Source organism: Notothenia rossii (genome assembly GCF_949606895.1).
Source record: "Notothenia rossii genome assembly, chromosome: 7".
NCBI classification, from domain to species: Eukaryota; Metazoa; Chordata; class Actinopteri; order Perciformes; family Nototheniidae; genus Notothenia; species Notothenia rossii.
This window is the reverse complement of record NC_136905.1, coordinates 63,264,520-63,290,004: the sequence shown is the minus strand read 5'-3', so window position 1 is coordinate 63,290,004 and position 25,485 is coordinate 63,264,520. Positions and strand designations below refer to the sequence as shown.

At 40.9% G+C, this 25,485-nt stretch overlaps 1 protein-coding gene across 1 annotated transcript; it reads left to right on the top strand.

Moving 5' to 3' along the window:
• The first annotated feature begins 16 nt into the window (after positions 1 to 16).
• Positions 17 to 24,956, top strand: LOC307047659 (uncharacterized protein). Its single transcript, XM_079694749.1, has 5 exons — positions 17 to 559; positions 13,142 to 13,223; positions 13,609 to 14,123; positions 18,347 to 18,400; positions 23,740 to 24,956. The coding sequence occupies exons 1-5, from the start codon at positions 491 to 493 to the stop codon at positions 23,863 to 23,865; spliced, it is 846 nt and encodes a 281-aa protein (XP_079550875.1). The 5' UTR covers positions 17 to 490; the 3' UTR covers positions 23,866 to 24,956.
• The last annotated feature ends 529 nt before the right edge of the window (positions 24,957 to 25,485 follow it).

The following is a 25,485-nucleotide window of genomic DNA, read 5'->3' as shown; positions in this document are numbered from 1 at the left end:
AGTACTCCGTGTGTTCGTGCAGCTGGTGTGCATTTGGCTGTGTGTATGTGTGTGAGTGTGCGTGTGTGCGTGTCTGAATGCCAACAAGTTGATATTTTATTTTTTTATTTCCCAAACATTTTTTGAATTAAGCTCCGGAAGTTAGGCAGAGCTACGGCGAGTGGGGCATTTTTCAGAGGAAAAGAAAAGTACTTTCCACAACAACGGAGACTCCAATGAACTCGAAAATAAGACTATCCACAGCCTCTGAAAACAAGCCACATCTACGCAGTTTATCGAATTTCGGTGTATCATTTTTCTCGACACGAGCTAACTTGAGGCTAAACTGTGCAGCACCTCGCGCTGCAGTTTTTTGTGCTTGGCAGTCAAGTGATAGTCCCGCGTGCCTTCTTTTAAATGCGTAAAGTCGCTCATGTTAGCTAATGAAGTTGTAGTAACCGTCGTTATTAACGTTATAGTAGGGGATAAGCCATAAGCTACTCTGTAAACAATGCTAAAGACGCTGACGAAGAAGCTACGAAGACATTCCCTCAACGAGATACATCCTTTCCAACTGAAGGTGAGTTTGACAATTAGAATACTACCGCTATAGTAACATACTTTAAATGGTTGTAGTTGTCATTAGGCCCACATGCTGCACTTAAATACACATTGTAGTCAGTGGTGGAAATACACAGTGTAGTAATACTCTGTTACAAGTAAATGTCCTGCAATAAAAAAAAAGTTTCAAGTCAAAGTAGAAAGGTATAAGCATCAACATATACTTAAAGTACCAAAAGTAAAAGTACTCATAATGCAGATGTGAGTAGCCTACTTTTACTTTTGGTACATTTCAGAATAATATATATACAGTCTATATAATATGTTTGATTTTAATAATTGATACATTTATGTGTTTATCAAAGCTGATAATGGTGCAGCTAATTTAAATGACTTTGTATACTGCAGGGTAGGTTTTGGAGTTACTCCAGGGGTGACTAAAGTCTTATTCAAGTGTTTATTATATTTAATATCATTAATAAAAATTGGCAAGGTAACTAATAGTGATGAGTGAAAGTACACTATTTACCTCTGAATTGTTGTGTGTTAGAAGTATGAAGTAGCAAAATATGGAAATACTCAAGTGAAGTTCAATTCTCTCAAAATGTTACTAAACTTGAGTAGACTTGAGTAAATCTACCTAGTTACTTTACACCACTGCTCGTTTTTAGTCTTGTGACATGTTCATTTTTAGGCCAGTTGAGTACACAGCTTAACATAATGGGCTCACAGATTGTAACCTTGCTTGAGGGGTTATAAAGAGTTAATTGTCACTATCTTCCTTTCTCTTTCACATAAGGCGCTTTCACACCGGAGTACTTTTCCCCGTACTTTTCCCTTTTAGTTTTAGTTACGGGGACAATAAAGTATATCGTATCGTATCGTATCGCATAGTTCCGATAGTTCCTGGGATTTTGCGTTCAGACCAAAAAGAGAACTTAGTTCATGAGAACTTTTCCCCCCTTTTCAGTGCCTGCTAGAGAGCAGGTACTTTCCTGGGGAGAAAAAAGTTCCAATTTCTGATTGGCTGGGCGAATTGCAAACCACGCCCCGCAAAACTGAAAAGTTTTGTGAAGCCGCCATTGTATTTGCTGGCATTAGCATTATTAGCATTAGCATTATCCCCGCGCACCAACGGAGAGAGACTAACTTATGGCAACACAAAAAAAAACATGGGAGCGGTGGAGTGATGAGGAGGTGTCGGCGTTCTGGCGATTTACTCCCCCAACTCCGGGGACCTCCGGCCGGGAACGCCGTGAAGTTGTTTGCGGCCTGCCAGTAAACCCAAAGCAGAAGAAGAACAAGAAGAACAAGAAGAAGTGACGTCAGCGTCTTCATTTGCGTAATCTTCCCTCCGGGAACTTATTCCGGTGTGAACGCGATCTTTAGTTCCATGGGGGGTACTAAGTGCTGGGAACTAAGTACGGCAAAGTACTTGGTGTGAAAGCGGCTATAGTCACACTCAAGACACATAGACAACACACTGTCTATAGCAACTGCCGGCCTATGTGTTCTCATATTCAAGCATGTCTTGTTTGGAGGTATTATCTGCCTCCAAGCATCTCAACTCATTCATTACCATGTCCATGCTAGAAGGAATTTACTCCTCACGGCTTACAGGACCAAGGCAGATGTTTACAAGGAGAAACCGGAGATCCACACTGCTCTACATACACATCAGCAAACATGTGGCATGTCAACAAACTCTCCCACACATCTTACTCAAAGATCATTGACTCATCAACTCAAAAACTGTTAGTTGCGGCTGTTTGAAATAGTACATCACCAAACGCACAATTTTTTTTAATGTTAGAAATCCTACATGCATACCTGTTAAACTAGTCTGGGTTCTCCATCTAAGGGAATATAAATGGTATAGCTTATTTAGATCTAAACACAGACTTATTTCAGTAAAAACCCTTTTATTCGACTATATTAATCCCGACCTCTACATCTTTCCCCTCCAATTTTCCAGAAGTTTTCCGCAATTGATACGACCCGCTCAGTTTGCATAATTCCTCTTTTTGGTGAGCAGAGGGGTGAATCGTATCCTGCATGGGTCACTAGCTTGCTCCATCCACAACAATATTGTGTCAACCAACTGTATTGTCTCATGGTGGCCATTTTGTGCCAAAGTGCGCCCATTCAAAGGCCTGGTTTAGGATACGGGGGAAAGTGTGCCATCCCCGTTGTCTACTGTTTGTGTTTGTTGCTCTGTTCAGTGGCGAGGTTATGTCTGCTGAAAGTGGTCAGTGTGGTGGGGAATGTGAGTTTGAAGTACTGAATGGGCCTGTTGTGAATATCCTAGCCTGTCGAATAAGATGTACTGTATTACACCTGATACTGAGAGAACAATGTTTGTTGAACCAAAATATGTAAACCCGAAAAGATAATATTATTAAGTGCCTTTTATTTAGTCCTTTTTTTTTACCACTTTACCCTGGTTTGGAAGGCTCCAGATTCACATCCTTACAATATAATGGAGCATGTCGACTTTAAAGGGTCATTCCACTGAATCACAACTCAGGTCTTTTTTTCGTAGCGGTTCTTGTAAATGTCATCAAACAAAGGTTGGATAGCATAGTAGTGTCAACCCTCAGGACCACTCTGCCATTGATGGCTCAGGTATTTCAGTCCATGATTTCCCTATGGCTACTATTGACAGCCATTATTATTAGCCAACATTTCGAGGATTGATGAAGCAGAACCTTTGTTCTGGCGGATTTAGTTTAGGTATTTGATTCAGCAGAACTACTTTATATACTGTCATCCTATTCACAAGTTACTAAGGGTGTATTGGCACATATAGGTCAAGGATTGGTTTACATAGTTTTAGGAGTTACGCTGGGTGATATTTAGAAATACATTTATCACAATATTTTTTACCAAATACCTGGATATTGGTATTGTAACAATATTGTAGGGTTGACCATTGATGCCTTGACAGAATATTTACACAATAAGAATTGTGTCAAAGAATAATCAATAATCTGGATATAATGACTAAGCAGTTAAGGGCAATAATAGAATTGTTGAAACAATCATTTCAATTGAGAAGACTTTAGACTTTACTGTATTGCTGTCTTAAAACCAGGAAAATACAAAAGACTTGCAAAATATAAAATCTAGTGTTGAATCCTGATATCGATAAAATAATTATACATTTCCCAGTCCTCCTGGGAAATAATAGAAATACTGTATTGCATCCTAAAAACAACACTTAAAATATAACGTTATCCCAAAGGATGATATTTGGTTTCAATTGTTGACATTATTTAGAGGTTTTGCCCAGTCCTAGCAGGAACCCAGCATTCAGCTCTGCTGTTTCACTTGTGTTTGCCATGGTGGAACCTACTAGCTTGCCAATCCGCTTGCTAACTTAAGCAAATGTTGCTAGCGGCGTATGGTAAAAGTTCCTGGTGGAACTCGCAGTTTTAAAATGTGGTTCTGCATTATGTACATCGGTCTTCATACCGTGTATTCTGCGTGGGGCTGCTTGCACTGGATTGTGACAGTTCAACAATAATACACAAACTGTCAGTGCCCGACAAGTTACTCAGATAATGTTTGAGTTTAAAGTGTGCTAACTAGATAATCGAGGGCTGAACGGCCATGCCAGTATATTTAAAAAGAGGCTAAAGGTCTCCAAGGCCCTGTTACACTACCTATCCTACTAATCAAGACTGCTACTACAATATAAGCCAGATCCAGTGGAGTGTGAGAGAAAGAGAACCAGCCATGGGTCTGACCCTGCAGTGTTGTGTGTTTTTCATGAGAGGGGGACTGGAGTGTGACAGTGGCCATGTCAGTGTGGAAGGACAGTGCAAAGCTGATGTGTGTGAACTGGGCAGTGTGTGTATGCTGTCACATTGCCATTGATCCAGCTTAGCAAGCTGCTCAGCGATGCGAGGGACTGACAAGGATTTCATTCAACTGTTCTTGACGCACAAACACACAACTCTTTGTCTGTCTTTGCATGTACGCACAAAAGCAGTTTTTTTCTGCCTGATGCAGTCTCACAGTGCATCAACTCTCTGAATGTGATCAAGTGGGCTGCAATTACTTCATAGTCTTGATTTTGGGAAATCTTAACATTAAGATAAACCTGCCGAATTATAAGAACTGACCTGTAAATGTTTCTCTCTGTCACATTTACACATATTTTCTGAGAAAGACTGCCTGATTTCAATCAAGGATTTGTAAGAAAGAGAGTGGGAAAATGCCCTTTAAAAGTAACTACTATTTTTTTAGGCTCTGTTTTGTCTTCAGTTTTCACTTTCTTTAAATTATGGAATATTGGAAATAATTGAATGTTTTATTTCAACAAGGAATTTATTGTATTTTAGCATGTACTGATAGCAACATGTTTTGCGTTGCATCAGTGATAAGCATAACAATTCTAAAACTTATAATCACTTTGGTTAGTTTTCAGACCTCTAAATTAGTTTTCTCAAATCCTCACATCAAACACAATTGGAATATTTGTCATGCAAAGTTTTGTATGTGTATTACATTTGGAAGTCTATAACAGATGTATAGTATGTGGAAGCAGCATAGAGGGCCAAACTTGTGTTGAGCTTACAACATCTCCAGATACATGGTGTGTTTCATTGTGAGTGTGATCCTAACTAATAACCATGTGAGGAGAAGGGTGTGACTGAGTGTCGTCCTGAGAGAGCAATTCAATGTGTTCCTGTGCTACATGTATACATCGTGTGCTTTCTCTTCTGCAAGTAGTCCTTTATCTTGCAGCATAAACATGTGACTTGCATGTACTTTATTCATTGTGTTGTGCTTTTGCAGATTAGTTGTTTATCTTTTGAGGTGTTCTTGGAAAAAAACATCTGGGAAGTCAGTATCAGTGCTTTGCAGGGATTATAGTATGAGGCAGCATATCCAGGTCAGAGTGGTGCAATCCTGGTTTATCCACAGTATTATAGAGGAGGTGGAAAAAAACAATGAGTAACTGGAAGTCACAAGAACACGTCTTGCATCAGTTTAGGTGCTGACATTTATTTCCTTGTTTATCAACTAAATTAATAAATCAATCAAACTTTATTTGTTTAGCACCTTTCATACAGGTTATCACAGTTCAAAGTGCAGAACAAGTGTAGGCCAGTAAAATAACAATGCACGCAAGTAGGGCTGCACAATTTAGAAAAATTACGTATCTGCGATTATTTTTGGCTGATATTGCCACTGCGATATGATTCACAACATTGGGGGGATTTATCACTTTATCACCATAATTATTATTTAAAAATGTATTAAAATGATTATTATATTATGAATATTTTACTTCCTGCGATAGATTTTTCACTAGTCCAAATTGCGATTTTGATACAATTTTGATTAATGGTTCAGCCCTACACACAAACAATCTGAGATACAAACTAGATTCCTTAAAGGTCCCATGTCATGGCCATTTCTACTGATCATAATTCTATTGTTGAGGTCTACTAGAATAGATTTCCAAACTCACACTGGTTTCTCATTCAGCCTCTCTGTATCTTATGTGTATTCACTCTCTGTCCTAAACGGCTTGTTGTGAGCCCACTGTGCTGTGATTGGTCAGCTCGCCCACTCTGATCTGATGAGTCCACCACCGGTACAGCGGAACATCAGTGATTATGTGTTACAATGGCGTTTGTTAGCAACCAGAAAATGACACCAGTAATGACAGTCAGATGAGAATGCTGCGTGGGGTCTGGGTGCCGTGTTGGCGAGACGTTGCGCGCCTCGCTGCTGCGAGGAGCGGACAGTGTGAGCTGTGTGATACAGCGAGACATCGCGAATGGACACGGGAAGGGGGGGGGTGGGTTGCTGAGGGGGCTGCAGCACCCCCATCTGCGAGGCTGCACTAGCACCCCCCCTCCCCACAGAGGGTGAAAAGAGAGGCTGCAGCACAGGCAGTAGAGGAAAATAAAGAGCTTTTTGAACATTAAAGCATGGAGAAATGTCACAGTAGAGGCACTACATACAAATATGAACCTGAAAATGAGTTTAACAGTGCCCCTTTAAGGGTTGGGAAAGCACTGTAATCCTGTCTAACCATAAACTGAACGTCACTTAAACTCACTCTAATGTTTGCTGTATGAACAATGCAATAACCATATCAGATGTGGCTCACTAAAAAACGCATGCAAATTGTTTGTCTATCTCTCACACGCTCACACTGCATAGATGTTCGTTGTAAGAAGATATCCTTACATTCTGTTATCAGATAACTGTGAGAAATCAAATATTATGACCCCTCCCTCTGAGGCTGTACAACATTATTAAGAGTTATAAACACACATTTGTACAGTATGTTCAGTCTTTGGGTTTCACTCGCAGACGAGATTTGCATTGTTGAATGTTCTATAGACTGTCGACTCTGACCTGCTTTGCATATTTAGTCAGATGGTGTGCTCAAGTGTTGCCTAGTATTAAAGTGATAAAAGTGAATCTATTTGCTTTTGAAGTAAGTAAGTCACTGAAAGTAGAAGTCTGGCTCTAAAACACACAAAAGTTGTTGTTCTTTACAGTCAAGACATTCACTTAAAAACATAACATAGCAAAAACAACAAGGACAGAAACAGACTATGGCACACGAAAGAAATAAAAAAGCAGCAGCAGTCACACACTTGTTTTTGAACCAATGTCAGAGCTTATTCTGTTATATTTATAACCACCATAACACTTTAAACTACCAATTCTGTTTAATGGGAAATGTTATTGGGGACCAGTCCCTAACAAAATTATCAATAGTTTCTCTTAACAAGTGATTATGTCTCCTATGGCAAAATAAATAGGTTGATGACGTAAAAGGGTTTCAACAGGCCAATTTTAAAATACCCAAAAATAACATTTATTTCATTTTTTAAACCAGTAAGACCGTTGTATTCATACAAACACTTCTATTTAAGTGGATTTAGTGCTTTTTCACCAAGATGAATCGGATGTGTCCTTAAAACATGTCATGTGGTACAACTACGATTTATCCCCAAAAAATCCTTAACATGCATAACATTTTCTACAAGCTGTTAGTAATTAAGTGTTCAGAAACAAATCTTGTCAAAAGTGATCTTATTTTTTTGTATATTGATGCAGCTGTTGCCTAGATAAAGAAAGCTAGTTGGCATATTTTTCCTGTAAAATTGAATTTTTTATATACTTTATTTTTTAAATGTAATACAGTTAATGCAATAATTGGTTGCACTACATGATAGGTGGTGGCTCCAAAATACATCTATCTACATTTTTCAAACCATGCTTGGATATTTTGGGGGTCTTCATCCAGCCTATGTCTAATACTATGACTCTTAGATCATACAAAGATAGGGAGAATTTCAAAGTGAGTATATTTCAATAGATACTAAACATGTACACACAGGTAGGATAGCATATTCTGACAGAGCCTGAACCACATTGAAGTATTGTCCAAGCGAGCTACACATGTGCTACATTTCTCTTGTTCCCTGATCCATCAACAACCTGTGAGACGGTCCCTAATGGAAGAGAAAGGCCAAAATCGTTACTGTCAGTTTATATTTTTCTCCAGTTGCATGGATAATGATTGCTCTGTCGAGGAACTTCCGACTCACGGGTCAAGACAAGCAGAAATTAAAGCTGCGTAGCTCTAAAAGGTTAAACATGTATGGAAAACTAGTCATAATCCAGATGATCTCAGTAAGCCTGAACACAGAGTTAAACGTCTCAAGCTAAACTCATGACATGAGAGGTATGCACTGCCATCGTCACTTCAGTCTCAGTATACTGCAGCATTATTTTTTACAGTATTTCAGCTGTTTTATGGATGCCTCCCAACTATCATTTTCTGGAGTGCACGTTGAAGCTGAAGCCCTGAGCCGGACACATGCCAAAATACATTTCCTTCCCGCAGTTATTCCTCAGTGAGTTCATAAACTGACGCGAGCTTGAGACTCCTCGAGAGCCAAGGTTTTTCTTCTTGTACGCTGTAATGTGTCCCACAGCTCATGTACAATTCAAAAACAAGAAACCTACCCCTAGCACTATCCAAACACGTTAAAGTAGTATGAACGTGTGATCTTACTCTGAGAAATTGGAAGATGGAAGAATCTTTTTTTATCATTCTTTTTGAGGTTTTCCCTTTCCTGTAACGCCTGAAACACTTAAATTGTAGTCCTTTGTTTACTTCGGTAGCATAGTAACATCACTACGTAACACCTGCCCTTCTATTGGCGAGCTGTCCAACACATTGTACGTGACTAAGGAGCGGAACATCTCTAAGCAGTTGACCAATCACAAAAGAGCCGGCCAGCTAACCAACCGGAGCAGACTGGGCTGTGGTTTCAGACAGAGGGTGAAAAGAGTAAGCATGTGTACAAAATACAAATATGAAGCCCCTAATAGGGCTAATAGGGCCCCTTTAAGTAGATAAGCATTACTAAATTGTAAAAGTACTCTCTTACAAGTAAAAGTCCTGCATTTAAATTCTTAATAAAATAAAAGTTGGCATCAAAGTAAACTAAAAGTACCAAAAGTTAATGTACTTACATCATTATGATTATTGATGCATTAATGTGTTAATCACAGCTGCTGAAAGTGGAGCGAATTTGTATTACTTTGTAAACTGTCAGAGAATATCTAAACCTAAAATGATAAGTTGATTTATATTTGGTTTAAGCTAATATTCTGAATCTGTAAAGAAGTAGTTGTCAGATAAAGGAACATATAGTGGAGTAGATATATAAAGTAGCATAAAATGAAAATAATCGTAGACAATTACCTCAATTGCATTTAAGTACAGTACTTGAGTAAATGTACTTCATTACATTTCACCACTGGCTATCCCTACTTTGCTATTCCTGCTTTATAATATGCTTTGATCGACCACAATACTGTATGAGAAGACTTTTTGAAATCTTTAGCATTATTTTTGCTATTTTGGTAACTATTCTTATGTAATTCATCCCATGTCAAATCATAAAACTTACATAATATGATGAATATCTACATTTAACTACATACATTTTATTGGATCCTACGCAGACATTTGGAAAAATCTGAAATACAGTGGAGTTGATTATGATAGGCAATACTTTTTACGTTTTGTTTTTATATACAGTAATGTGACATTTAAAATGTAAAAAAGTAGGGACAGCTACGAGATGTAGCCTTCTGATTTGTATTTCACCATAAAACTGTGAAAAGCCTTTGTAATTACAGATTGGAATTCCCACTTAACTGGCTTCTCTTATTGGGCTCTAAGGCCCTGGCTCCTTTCTCCCTTTCTCCCTTTTCCCTCTCTCAGAAAGAAAGGAAGTGTGTGAGAGTGTGCGTGTGTGTATTAGAGAGTAGAAGGGAGGACACTGTATGTTTGTGTGGATGTATGTGTGCAAAGCGCACACACACGCACGCACAAGCACAGATGGCAGCTGCTCAGCGAGGCCTCGCAGTGGTAATTACTGAGTGTGAGGCGCATTACTTAACTCTTAGCGTTGCAGCCTGCAGGGTTTCTGTATTGTTGCTTCTGGTGGAGACAGACGAGGGATTGATTTTAAAGAGACATACTGCTTCAGGTTGTGGGAAAAGAAAGCAGCCCCGGCTTAACTGTAACTCAACTCTTCCTGCCTTTTGTGACTCAAAGTATACAAGTAGTGCAACTGTATAAATGACCAAGCAACAATTGTTTTTTGACAGTTGTCATGTAATAGACAATCTGACGATGCTTATGTTACATTCGAAGGTTATGTATGTGAACCAAGAAATTATAAAGAAGGATTTCACTTTGTTTAAGTTAGACGGCACAATTTGGATTTTTTTTTACTTATTGCAATTGCGATATGCTTCACAATATTAGAGGGATGTCACTCCCCACCTGCCTGAAACGCCCTGATTTAACTACTTTGTATACTTCTGTAACATAGTGACATCACTATATAACACTCATGCTTCTTTTGGCCAGTGCTCTGACACCGACATCTAAAGTCCCTTACACACCAAGCCGATTTTGGCCGTCGATAGATGTCGGGCCGTCGATGAGCGTCGTATCGCCCTACTCAAATTGGTGTGTCTTGGTCTGTCCCGCCCCGTCGTGTCTTTTCGGCCGTGCCGACACCTTCCGTCGCCATTTTGACATGTTGAATCGGGAGGCTGTCGATAAAAGGCCGTTGGCTAAAGAAATCACTCTGATTGGCTGTTCAGCTTAGCAAATCAGTGCATGAGAAGCGAAACGGAAGTGAGGGACCCAAACAAACTATTAACCTCTTCTACACCGCACCCCAGATACCGGGGGGGAAAACGCGTCATCTGCAGGAAACAGCGTCTGAGGGCATCTTAATATTCAATAAACTATGAATGTTTTATATCCATGTAACGGGAAGAAACTCTTTATTTTTTATTTTTTAACCCACAAAGCTAGCGCTGAGCCTATGAATTAGCCACGAGCGAAAAATGCTAACGGCGTGTTGCACAGAAACTCACTCATAACTAGGGTTGCAAAGGGGCGGAAAGTTTCAGGTAAATTTCGGGAAAGTTTCCATGGGAAGTTAAGCTGGGGAATCTTTCGAAATATTCGATGCAAAATTAAACAAAAAAACATGACATTTCAACCGATTTTTTTTTTAAAACATTTTTTTTTAAGTAGAACAGAACAAGTTTTAATTATTTTATCGAACAATTATTTGTTTCATTGAAGAACGAAAACAGGAATGTTGAGTTAAATGTTACTCATCCCCCCCAACCCCACTCATTAAAAAATGAACAAAAATGCACCCCCTATCCAAAGATCCCCACAAAGTCCAATTCAAAATGTTAAATGAAAAGAGCCCTTCTCCCTCCAAAAAGTCCCATTAAACATGCAAATCTTCCTTCAGGCAATCCTCTGCATTTTTGCTAAACCCTTTCATTCAATGGGCTCTTCCTGGGCCTCATCAACATCCAACTCTGAGGCTTCCTCTTCAGTGTCACTGTCCAGCCTTGTTGAGGATGGCTCTGTGTCAGGCTCAAAGAGCCTTAGGTTTGCCCGAATGCCAACCAGTTTTTCCACTCTCACATTTGTGAGCCTGTGGCGAACCTTTGTGTGGTCTCAATAGCCATGCAGTAAGCAGTGTGCTATGGCATGGATATTCAAGTGTACTTGAATGGCATCTGTTTGTTTTAGTCAAGATTATGCTAAAATATACTTTCCCCAACTGTATTTAAGTTCCCTATGAAGAGCCAACCTTCAATTTTGAAAATTCCCAGTTTATTCCCATAAATTCCCGTTAATTCCCGTAGAAAGTTTCCACCTTTGAAAATTCCCGGAATTTTGCAACCCTACTCAGTCATAACACCCTTATAACCTATCGTAGCTGCACGTCCAACCCATCGATATGATCGTGAGATGACACAGAATCGATGGGTACATACATCATCACTCCATGATAAGAACTCGCGAAGATATGAACAAGAACAGATATCAAAACATGTGGCGCTAGGTAGCTAAAATCGGCAACATGGCTCACCTTCAATGGCATTAAAACGATAAAAATGCTGCTGAAGTTAATTAATAGGTTAATCCAATGTGTCTGTTTCCCTTTGAAATAATTTCTGATAATCCATAAGCAATAAACCTGCTTTTCCGTTTCCAGATGTCAGAGCGAGAGATAGGTTCACTCTGATGCAAACCTGCATGCGCAAAGCGCCCACCTTCTTTTTTTACCATGTGTGTGTATGAGGAAATTCCCCTTAAATTCTATTGGCTCTAACAGTCAAAAAGAGAGAGAGAGAAATGGTAAAACCCCTGAGTTGTTTTTGCTAAACCTCTCTAAAAAGGTCAAATGTCACTTGCTTTGCATCAATCTTGACACAGGGTACTTATTATATGTTGTACTTTGGATTCCTAAAGCTTTTAGTCTACCTTACCATCATCCAAGGGTAGTTTTCACTATAAGTAAAAAATTAGAGAGAGTTATTGCCACTCAGGCATGCGCAGTTCGTACGTGCAAATTGGCCGTTGGCTGAAGTCTTCGCGGTGTGTTCCAGTGCGAAACATGGCCAAGACGCAGGAGACGTGAGGCGACTTTCCGTCAGGACGTGTTCTTTGGTGTCAGTTTGGTGTGTAAAGACCTTAAGCAGTTGACCAATCAGAAAAGAGCCGGCCAGCTAACCAATCAGAGCCGACTGACCTCTTGTTTCAGACAGAGGGTGAAAAGAGGTGTTGCAGTATGGGCAGTATGAGAAAAATAAAGAGCTTTTTGAACTTAAAGCATGGAAACATGTTACAGTAGAAGCACAAAATACAAATATGAAACCTGAAAATGTGCAGAATATGGCCCCTTTAATAAAAATGTTATCCTCCAACAAATATTGTGCTTCCTGCAATTTGAATATAATGCTAGTCCATATTGTAATTTTGATAAAAAATGTTGATCAATTGCGCAATCCTAATATTTTTAATTGTTAAGGTTTTACTCTCAAATTATTTTGACATTGTTTGCTGCATACTGACATTTTCCATTGCAAATTTGACCTTTTAAAAGAGAACAAATACTATTCTTTTGGAATGTTTTTTCACTCTTTTACCAATGTAAATGCTCAGATCTGAGGCATATTTAACCTTCAGTATAAACTCATTCCTTTTGTTTTCTTCCAGATTTCTTACCATGGCAGTGGAGAGGGAGGGGAGAGTGACGACTCAGAGGGGGAGAACCAGGAGCTTGCACAGATTGACAGAGGTAAGAACCCTCTGTCAACCGAATACCTTTCTGTCGTAAGTAGATGAAGGTCCTCCCCATCACTTGATCATTCTCATACATTCTAGTCAGAATGGTTCAAGGCAACAAATAATAGAGTGGTGCAGGAATGAGTCCTAAAACCTGAAAATTAGTTAGCATTTGTCTACTTAAAGGTCAAAGTTTTTTTCGTTAGATGCCTCATATAATTTGAAAATAGAAAACATCCCATTGCTTTTGGTCAAGGAAGCCCTTGTGATGCTAACTCACGGGTCAGTCTATATGTCAGTCCTGCACCACTCTATATGAAATTATAGAGCATTTCCTATCTTTTGCAACCACGTATCTACCTTCTCCTTTGACACTTCCTGTTTATCAACTCCTCTAGAGAGACGGAGAAATTGCGCCCTCACTCCCTTGGCCACCAGCCAGCAGCACAACCAGGGTCCCCTCTCTCCGTCTCGGTTACGACGCCTTCGCCTCCTTTTAGATGCCAATCTGGATCGCCACTCGTCAGAGGAAGAGCTGGAGCGAATCAGCTGCGGGGACAACAGGAAGTGGGTGTCGGCGCTTCCCCAGCGGCATGGCGACCACCACAGCAGCACCTCCAGCGACGAGGAGGTGCGGGAGGTCTTCGGCTGCGGGTCGCCGGCCGCCACAGCCCGGCCCCTGGTGGAGTCCAACGCCTGCCTGGCAGCCTCCCCCAGCCCCGTACTCTTCAGCTCCAGTCCACCACGTAGCCTCAAGCCGCCCCCCATGCGCTTTCAGCTGCAGGTGGTGCAGCCGGTGGTTCGGCCAATCATTTTGACCCATTTTGAGCAATCAGCACCTTACAGGAAGTATCGGCACAGTTACCGCGGGGAGGCCGGGAGGCCCAGTCTGGATCTGGAGAAAATGCAACAGGTTAGATACCTCATGACTTTTCTTTTCTTCTACAAGCACCTGCCTCAAGATCCTTACAATGTAATTGACAGAATTTGACAAGCTTTTTTGAGGGCATTTGAACTTGGCATTACATTATTACCATATTAATAACTTAATAACATGAAACGGGTAGGTCAAAATTCCAATGATGTCCCGTTATAAAAGGTTATAAAAGTACCACACTGTTAAATTACTTTCATAATTAAAAAACTATAATAAAAACAGCTGTTTTAAAAATGAATTACACAATGATGTACACAAGATACTTGCAGAAAGTAGTACCCCATCATTTTATTGGATTATGTTATAGTGATGTCATCCTTGTAGCCCATTTCATTTTCTACCCCCAAATACTTGAAGACCATCATGAGATGCCTTTGTTCAAATCTAAAAGCCAATCACATTTTTAGCCACACATTATTGCCTTTAATTTAAATTACCGTAACAATACATGGATTCCACTGAAAACCAAACAGCAGATGAGCCTCACACCACCCTCCCCAAACGACCCAAACAGTTAATGTCAGCCTGAGGATTTGTTCCAAAAATACAATGGTGTATTACTAATACTACTAACCGGCTACCCTCCACACACATGGCCACACAAATGTGCACGCTTGCACGAGCAAACAAAGTCTTCCCTCTCCAAAGCCAGGGCGCGCGTACCACGGTGGTCTGGCCGGAGAGGGATGAAGGAGAGGGAGGCACGGACGGCAGATGTCCGCCCTCGTTTCTCACAAAGGCTGGCAAGCTAGGAGAAATGACGGAGGGGTGGAGGCAGAAGGAGAGGATTAAATACACAACAGAAAAGATACAACCGCTAATGAGACATGGGGAAGCTGGTCCGCTAATCATTAAAATCTAATACACTTGTTGGCCCACACCGTGGATGCGAAAGAGTGTGTGTGTGTGTGTGTGTGTGTGTGTGTGTGTGTGTGTGTGTGTGTGTGTGTGTGTGTGTGTGTGTGTGTGTGTGTGTGTGTGTGTGTGTGTGTGTGTGTGTGTGTGTGTGTGTGTGTGTGTGTGTGTGTGTGTGTGTGTGTGTGTGTGTGTGTGTGTGTGTGTGTGTGTGTGTGTGTGTGCGGAGATAGAAACTGCAGGTTTCAGGAGTCCATATGTCCATGGGGGTTTTAGAGGGAAAGAACAGATGATGAGAGACAGCGGGCAGCAATGAGATGGGCGAAGAGGGAAAAAAGAGGAAGAGCGTGTGGTGTGTGTGTGTGTGTGTGTTTTGGTGTGTGTGTGTGGGGCTGGGGTCCGCGTCTATCATCCTGCCTGTCTTTTTGTGTCTGCATGTGCGCATCCTCCTGTCTGCGAGTGTGTCGCTGTATTAGTGTGTGTCTGTATGTGTCAGAGTGTGTACACACTCAGTCAAGTGGAATGGGAGGTGCTGCAGGGAATACAATAGGGGGCCTACAGAGGTAGCTAGCAGACACTCTTCCAATCTCCCATTAACCCTTTAGCTGGACAACTTCCAGCAACACATTTTACCTCAACTTCGACACCTTCATCATGTAATTTCACTCATGTATGCAGTTCCGGAGTTCACACCTAAGAAAGGAAGCAGGTTTGTTAGAAAAAGCACTTTAAAAGTGTCAAAACCAGGGGGATTCTGTGTTATGTGTGCAAGGGATGGATTGTCAAATATTAGGCCCTATTATGCTTTTTGGAGCCTCCCTTTCCTGTAGTGTGTTATAGGTTTGTGTGCATGTGAATGGTTTGCAAAAGCTAAAATCCCAAAGTTTCCTCCAGAGGGAGTTTCTCTCCCACACACTCCCCCCCTGCCTGAACTACTTCCATTGGACTCCTCTGTTTACTTCCTGAACATAGTGACATCCCTATGTAACATTGCCCTTCTATTGGCTGGCGTTTCAACACATTGTACGTGATTGGCTAAGGGACAGAACATAAATAAGCGGTTGACCAATCACAACAGAGCCAGCCAGCTGGTTTCAGACAGAGGGTGAAAAGAGGAGCACAGGCAGTATGAGAAAAATAAAGAGCTTTTTGAACATAAAAGCATGGAGACATGTCACAGTAGAGGGAAGAAATACAAATATGAACCTGAACATGAGCATAATGGGACCCAATTAAACTAAACTTATTTTAGACCACAAAGTCAAGAAAGCTAGAATACTGTAAGTACATTAGCATCAATAAGACAATCCATTGTAAGTGTTACTGCAATAGCTTCTAATAAGCCTAACCCCTCTATTATTCTTATTTTATTGGCCAAGGTGCACTCGAACCAGGTGGGATTCAGTCTGCGACAGGATTTTCTTTCTTATACATTAATTAAAGATTGATGGCACATTTGGTGGGAGCTGTAATTGTTACCCCTTTGTCTCCATTTTCTAACTAACAAGGAGTTTAATCTTCTCAGGAAATGTTACAAATATTGTTGGTAGGATGGAGAAACAATCTCAAAGTCAAATTGTGGTTTCTTTAATCAACTGATCCAGGACTGTCTAAGGCTAGTGGTTGGTAAACAAGGCTACGTAGCTCCGGTATGACCCGCATTAGCTCAACGCAGTAGTTACACACTTATTTATCTCATTATTTCATCAAGGGCAGAGTTGAAGGGTCAGCCGCTGGTTTCCTTTTCTGATAATCCCTCATGCATGTTAATCGATGCACATTTGCTCAGATGTTTTGCTTAGATGTGGCAGTGCCAATGTTTGCCATTGTTTGTAACATTGTTTGCCTGATGAAAGAACAACCGTTTGTGTAGCAGATGCTTTTGAGAAATATGTCGTATCTGACATCTGCACTAAAATGGTGCAGTTCTAGAAAATATAATTCAACTACACACTAGTGTAGGACCATAGTAGTATCTTTCTTGACATGATTTAGCCAATGTGCTGATTTCCCTATCTTACAGCTATTTCTCAATTATAACATTGTTTTTTAAACTAATTAGTGTCTGTTCATTTCGTATGAAAAGGAACTGGCTGAATAGTTTTATTTTTGGCATTTCAGGTTTTTAAAACAAGATTAGAATTGTGCAAGAATGCATTTTGAAGTGTAGATGCAAAGAGAACTGATTTAATAAGACTTGAAGATATAAGACAACTGTAGATATTGATATAAAAGCAGTGGTTAATATTGGAGCTCTCACTAAAATAATGGAATAGAAGATACATGTCCAACCGCCACACACAGGCAAAATATTTAAATCCCCCCCCATAACAATGATAAAGATGATCTACTTGTTGTCTTTTTCTTAAATAACTACAACACACACCCAAACGGTATGCTAGCTGGCAGGTCACAACATTGTGTGTGTGTGTGTGTGTGTGTGTGTGTGTGTGTGTGTGTGTGTGTGTGTGTGTGTGTGTGTGTGTGTGTGTGTGTGTGTGTGTGTGTGTGTGTGTGTGTGTGTGTGTGTGTGTGTGTGTGTGTGTGTGTGTGTGTGTGTGTGTGTGTGTGTGTGTGTGTGTGTGTGTGTGTGTGTGTGTGTGTGTGTGTGTGTGTGTGTGGGCACATTGAAAGTGTGTAGTAAATGAGCTAAAACCTATAAATACAAATATATGGTACTTTTGAAAGAGATCATATCTTTGTGATTGAACAAAAGAGTCAGTTAATAACATAAAATAAAAAACTATAACTTTTTCTGGGAGGCTGAAGTGAATTTCCACTTTTAATTCATGTCAGAGCAGCTTGCACCCACATGGACTGTACTCCCATTGACAAAACTAAAAAAAGATAAGAGCTAGCGGGAGGTGAGCATGAGGGCAAGTGCACACCAGCTCTCTCCCACATCACAACAGCAGGAGTCTTATGTTTCCATTCTTTCCTGGGCTCCCTCCCCCCTTAGAAGCTACCTCCCCAACTGGAGACAATTTGATGATTGTGTGGTCCATCCACCCCCACTGTGGACATGGAGGGGAGTGGGAGACAGGATATTGCATAAGCTTCATTGACTGACTGTTTAGTTTAGTGAGACAGCTGGATTTGCTTCACGTGTTCATCGACTGCCAAGATATGCACTTCTTGTCACGTCCAATTTTGCTGTTTATAATGTCATCAATAACTGGTTGACTTTTAGTAATACGCTTGATCCGATTCAACATTCACATGCATAAACAACTAGCATAAAAAGTTCATTTTTTGGGTTCATAGCACAAGTGTATTTATAGACAGTGTAAAGGTTTTACTGTATGATCTTCTAGTCTCTCATTGTGCATTCTTGTTCTCCACAGAAAATGCTGCTGAAAAAGAATTGCGGAGGGAAAACCCGGACCATAAAGATGCGGGTACGTTTTATTTTTTAATTCACCAAAAACAAAAGCCTCTTGTGGTATTGTGTTGCAAACAATGCAAACAATTTATTGTATGTTGAAAAAACCCCTGTTGAAAATGGTTTATACCAGTGGTATTTATCTGAAAGTACACACACATTGTGTCTCAATTTTGGGTACTCCCCTTTGTACACATGTCGGACACTTGACCGGGTAGTGTTTTCTCAAATTGCACTCGGCTGCTGTGCCCTCAGCAAAAGAGACCATTGCCGCTCTTAGCTAGCTAGATAGTTAGCTAGCTACGTAATTGTTTGCTATTTGTTTCGTTTTTATTGTAGCAAATCATTACATGGTCAATTAACCCAATAAAATGAACTTTAGCTTCCTTTGACACGAGTAACTATTATTTGTTTAGTGTTGTTTTCACTGGAGAAACTGTGATCACGGAGATGGTGGTTGTTGAGAGTGAAAAGTCTTCAGAGGTCCACATTCAACTTTTGACCCTATTGATTGAACCATCAGGTGCTCTTAGTGCACTGCATTTTGCCATACTTCTCATGGGGACGCACTGATATACTCAAATCAGCAAATGTTAGTATAGAAGTACGGAAATGAACACAGAGCACCTGCTTTCCCTTTAATGGAGACCCATTTTGGGTACTTCTGATCAGGGTGTTCATTGCAGCAGTGATAAGGTGGCACAGCCCCCGTTAACAGCCCGGCCTGTTTTGTCGCCAGAACCTTGATGTCCATCCAACTACATACTGGGACAGCATCTGGCAGCCGCGTTTGTTCCCATGCCCTGCTAGCAACCGAGCCTTGCCTGAGAGCAACGTCTGAAAATCTGATCGCATTCCATTTACTAACACCGCTAACTGCAGTGATACCTACAACAAAGTTACCAGGAGAAAAATGCGCTCTTTTCTTGTTAAAGTTTGTTTGATCTCTTCATCTCAACAGCCTTTAATAACGGAGCTTTCCACTTGTCCCATTAGTGGTCTAAGAAGTGCACATTAACTCGCCTAAATACCTTCGTAAACACAAAGGTATTTTCCCAAGATTGTGTCCCTACTGATCTTCCTGTAAAGCGGTTTTCCAAAACACAACCTCCAATAATCATCCACCAACTGCAACAGTGTGATTCAGTTATGTGGTGGGTAAGGGGAGCATGCTGGAGAGCCGACTGGAACAAGCCTGGGCGTCTTGGCACAGCTCAGGGTACTCCAGAAGGATGCACAGTGTGGTGAGAAAAGTGACGTTATTATCACGTTGCGTGGGTTAGTGTCAACGGAACCTTATCGCACTCACTTATTATGCACACACACACACACACACACACACACACACACACACACACACACACACACACACACACACACACACACACACACACACACACACACACACACACACACACACACACACACACACACACACACACACACACACACACACACACACACACACACACACACACACACACACACACACACACACACACACACACACACACACACACACACACACACAACACCAACACCAACTGTAACAGCATCTAGGGCGCTGTTATCCTCCATGTTGAAGTATGGATGAGCGGTACAAAAATGTAAAAAAGTGATTTTTGCGAGTGTTTGAGGAGGAACAAGAGGGCTTCGTTGAGAGATGGATCTGAGGAGGAAGAGGAGGCGGTGTGTTTGTCGGGTCCCTTGTGGTGTATTTCCAGAGATGAAGTCATTTTCCATTTATAGCCTGGATGGCTGCTATCTGTTTAACTCCGCTGATACATGGAGATATTGCTCATTATCCTCTGTCTCAGTGTTTTCCCTGTTGGTCGGGTCTGTGCACTTTATAGATTTTCCTTAAAGTGAGTACCTTGGATTCCTGGGCTATTTGGAAGCTTGTGTTAACTTTCTACCCTTTATGCCACGGGGCAAAGTGAACCACCTCCCGCCTCTGTCTTTTCTCTCCCGTACCATTCGGTGTATCTCCCTCTCCCTCTTTAGCTGTCAACCCTGGGTTTCCTGGCCTGAATCCAAAAGAGAGACGCTGGATCTGGATGGGGCCCCGGCTTCGAGATCGGATTCAAGCATGGGAGTTGTTACGGGAGTAGAGGTCGATGGTCGTGGTTATGTTTAAAGAGGTGGGGGGTTTGTATGGAAGCAGTAGGAAAACACAGCTTTGGCCTGCCCCTGCTGCTGCGGAGGCCCTCCCCCCTCTAGGGGTTGGAGGTGAATAGGAGAATAGGGTGATGAGAGCTTCCCAGGCTGCAGCAGGCAAGAGTGATGGAGTCTGATTACAGCCACCGTTAAGAAAAGGGAGGAGAGGAGGGCGAAGATTGATTGAGGGGAGGGAAATGGTGCAGAGAGTGGAGGGGAAAACTAAATTGAAGGAAAAATGTTCTGCATACCGTTTTGATTGAAGTAAACTGCATGGCTTAGATGGGATGCAAAGGCATTATTGGTCTTAGCATTAGGACAAACAGATTAAAAAACAGTTTAAGGAGTAGCCTAACATTTGTCAATTGCGCTTTATCGCTTTTGTGCAGAGAGTTGGATGAGATTATTATAATTGAGCTTTTCCTTAGTGCTGGGAAGTCGTAAATCGGAGCATGTTCCAGTACATCAAGTCGAAAAACCAAGTTCTAAGTTGCATCAGTTGATAACTACACAACTGGTGCTTATATAGCTGCAGCAACATATCCCTGGATAGAAGTAGGACAGCACTGTGTGTACAACTGAACTTTGATTGTATATATAAGACATACATAAGACTGGTGCTAAAATAACTCTATATTAGTACAGCTATCACTTAGTCAATACGGTAACCAACAGTCTTGGATTTTAAGGTCAGATATGGTGAGGTTCTCTCAAATCTTGGAAATGGAAATCTAACTTCAAAGAAAATGTACTACTGAGGACTTGGAAATGTTGAATAAGTACAGACACAATGCACCATTACTTTCATACCCGCATGCTTAATATGAGGCTACGGCCAGCCATTGGTTAGCTTAGCCAAAGACTTGCCTGCTAGAAAGAATGAAATATGTTTTGTTCCCGGTGTCACAGGTTCCCTGCCACAGCACATCCACACCACAAATATACAAAATATAATAAATAATATGAAGTATAAAAGCCAACCATCGATGGAAGCATTTGGTCTGATAGATAATTAGACCAGAAGCAACAAACACAATAGTCAGGAAATTTGAAGTCCTTTGACTTTCCAACATAGCAATCACTTCACACAGAGGCTCAGGTTTAGCCCCCCCCCTGAACCCCTGGGCCACAGAGTAATCCATCCTTGTAATAAACTCGACTATTCCTTTAACAGGGCTGGAAACACAGTGCTGAGACTTTTCAGATATGCAAAATACATCATAGGTCAAGGATAACTTAAAACATAAAATCCCTCGAAATGCATTTTTCCAGGCAGTTCCTCTCCAGGACAAGTGAAATATTACTGGTGTTTTAACTGGGCTTTGAATGCCTGTCGAAAAAGGCCCTCCTTGCACCTTTGGGACCTGCACTTGTTTTGACCCATCTTGGCCCTAAATGTCCAGCAAACTGCAGATGTGACCACAAGACAACTCATCCTGAAGTACAACACACCCCCTCAAAGTTGGACTGACTCACAGCTACCATGTGGCAAACACATTAACACGTCCGCATCTGAGTTTACTGTAACTTGTTCTTGGGATATGCTTTGTTTGTCCACGTCTCACTTTTCGCCTGTTTTATACAAACATCAGTAGATAAAACATCTCTAAGTGGTTTTGGGAATTGTTGCCGTGTAACTGTGACTCAGTTGTCGGCACTGAATCCCTTAAGATGTTGGCTGAAGTCATAGCAACACCTGTTAGGCTCACATGCGCAGTTAATGGAGGCTTATTTCATATGCATTGATGTCACTGAGTACTTTCCAGTAGCACTGAATAGAGTCAGTCAGCTATATAGTGCATCTGTCTCAGTTCTACAATGAGAATATATAGGTGTCCTTTTAAACACACACTCAACTTCTAATGACAGCGGATCTGTCTCAAGGTCCTAATCTTTCTCAGTCCACCTTCTCACACACTCTCCCCAGACTCTGGAGAAAGTGCTGCCTCACTGCCAAATCCAACAAAGTCATTTCCTGCTGTTTCCTGCAGGGAGGAAAATGACCCAGGCTAATTTTAGACGGAGGACTTGTAGAAACACAAGAAGCGAGGTTCTGCTCAGAGGGGGGGTTGGTCTGTGAGGGGTTTATGTCACCAAACCTCCAGTTTGAACGAAAAGTATCAGTGTGAAATGTTCTTAGGAGTGCAGTTGTTTCCCATGACTGCTAGTTTGGTTTTCAGTCACTTTCTCACAGTGACTTGAAACTGTAACTTCTTTCTCTAGGTTTCTATAAGCCACTTTAGAAGCCTTCTGAAACAGACATTTCCAACACGTCATATTTAAAGTTCTTAGTTTTACTCACATTTGGATTGTTTCTGGGTTGTGAGACTGGCTCAATGGTGTGGTTAATACAAATACAAATACAGCTGTTGCAGAACTCTTTCAACAAAGAAAAGAGGCATTTCAAGAGTCAAAGCAAAAGAGGCAAAACTAGTCAAATGTTTCTGTTTGATAAAAACGTTTACAAAATGGACTTGTTGAGAACTGTGTCTATTCTGCGTCTTCCTAACAAATTGCCCATATCTGCGTATCTTTATAGTCTTTTATGTTGCATTGACCACAGAGGTCGCTACTAGCTATTATTGGCAATACTATCAATTTTATTTTGCCAATTTGAACAAAACTGTCTCAAACTGTAACTGTCCAAATAATACTATGAGTAAAGGCTGGTAAGAAGCCATTCATCCATACTATCTTCCAACCCCTTTCAAGTAGCCGATTATCCAATTGACAGTTTCTAGGGCATGTAGTCTGAAAGAAAATCTTAGTTCTGAGTCTTTTAAATAAATAATTGAAACCTTTCGTGAAGATACAACATACTCACGGGAGGCAGGTAAATCAGAAAAAAAAGTGTATTGAAAGTAGCAGCGTCACGGCAGATTTTTTCCTGGGAACTCGTCGGTATTGGACCGGTCAAGATGCTTGACCTTTCCAATACCAAAGCCATTTGTTATGACACTGTATTTAATAATACGACTACACGTTAAATAGGCTGAAAATGATCTGAACTTGCAGACTTCCATCCCCTCAGTGGCATAACTGAGTTGAACTGTTTTGCAATATCCTGTTGTATATATTAACCCTAGCCTAATCTGTCATGCCAACGTAAACATCTCTCCTCAACACAAAATGAAGCACTTAGGTGGCTCTTACACAACTTCTGTCTCTCATCATGCCCTTTTGTCTCTCTGTCCACAGAACCTGACGGGGAGTCGCCCCCCCCCCAGGTACACCTACGACCCCTCCATCTTCGCCTTCCGCTCCTTGAGTACAGTGCCCCCCTGCAGTCCCCTGACCCCGTCCGAGGATCCCCCCTTCTCGTAAAACAACAAATGACCACCAGATAATCCTCCGCACCACTCTTCATTCCCAGGCGGCTGCTTTCTTTTGTTACAGCTTTCTGCTTTGGGACCAAGAAGTGATTGTTCTAAAAGGGACCGTGCTAGAAAAGACGTTTGTTCCACGGTCAAACTATTTGCACACTCAGGTAATCCCACCCTGTCACTTTGATCATTTCTCTCCACTAAAAAAACAACATTTGGGGAATAAAATGGCCACAAACAATTCTAAGGATTCTTCAGGTTATGCATACGTCTCTGAAAAAGGCCCTGCTAAATGACGCTAACATGGACTTGACGACCAGAGGTGGTACAAAGGGACCAACCATTTTGAAAAATGAATTTAGCTCTGGAACAATATTCAAGGGAAAAATGCATGTTAGACAATCAAGTGGTTCCAAGGTTTCTTCCTTTGATGTGATTACCAGACATGTTGTAAGGTTCTGGGTAACTTTATATAGTAAACATGTCATCAAAGTCAAACAAGTCATCGGATATCTTGTTATTGTGGAGGTAAACATAGCCAGTGGTCACATATCGTCCGTCTGAAAAATACTCTGGATGTGTTTATTGAGTATGCAGGAGCTATAACAAACATGTATGACATGTATGTAGTTAAATAGTCCGCCTGTCACAACGTAAGCTTCTTGAATTTGTCACTTTCTAGTCCAGGTTACGAATACTTGTATCCTCTTTCCTTGCATGGGTTCCACTGTTTGTGCAGAAAGAGGTATGTGGAAATAAGGAAGTATGAGAATAGTTTGCTGCACATTTGGCAAGTGTATTTGGCCTACTTGTAGTGCGCCATCTTTATTTCTTTCCAATATTGTACCTCATTATTTTCTAGATAGAAGAGGTCCGCTGGTGTTCTGAAGACACCCAAGTGTTTTCTTAAGATCTCTTAATGCCTTGAAATCACATTCCTGTTGTATTGAATGAAACTTGAGGTAGTTCTCGATTAAACACGATGTCACCACTGTAACTAAGATTTCGCCGAAGTAAGTGAATGTAACATTGTGACGTCCATCGTTGCACAAAATGAATCAATAAATGCCCTGTGGCCTCTTGTTCATTGGATTTGGAGCAGTTTATATTTGTATATATATATATATATATATATATATATATATCTGTATACAACCACTTCACCTAAAGGGATAGTTTGAATGTTGGAACTGACGCTGTTATCCATGTTCTATTCAAATCATTCAGGGGTTGCTGGTCTACGGCTGCCTCCATCTGTTAGTTTGTGTTATTGTGTTGGTAGTTTAAAGTCACAAAGTAAGACAAACGTACTAAACCTTCAGGGTACCGGTGGATCAGCGACCCCAGTGATCTGCCAGTTCAAACATTTCACTGGAGTCTGGTAGCTTTAGCAAGATCATGGATATTAAAAGAAAATGGCATTACTGATTAATTAATCAACAGCTAATCAAAGGGTCATTAATTATCTTGTATGGTATTTAAACCATCCTTCTTTCCCATAATTCATCAAAGATATTAAGTTGATTTCTAATTTTCATGGTTAACCATTTCATACATTTTATTTACAAGATCCTCCATCAACATTAGCAAGAACATACTTTCATTCTACATCAGGAAATAT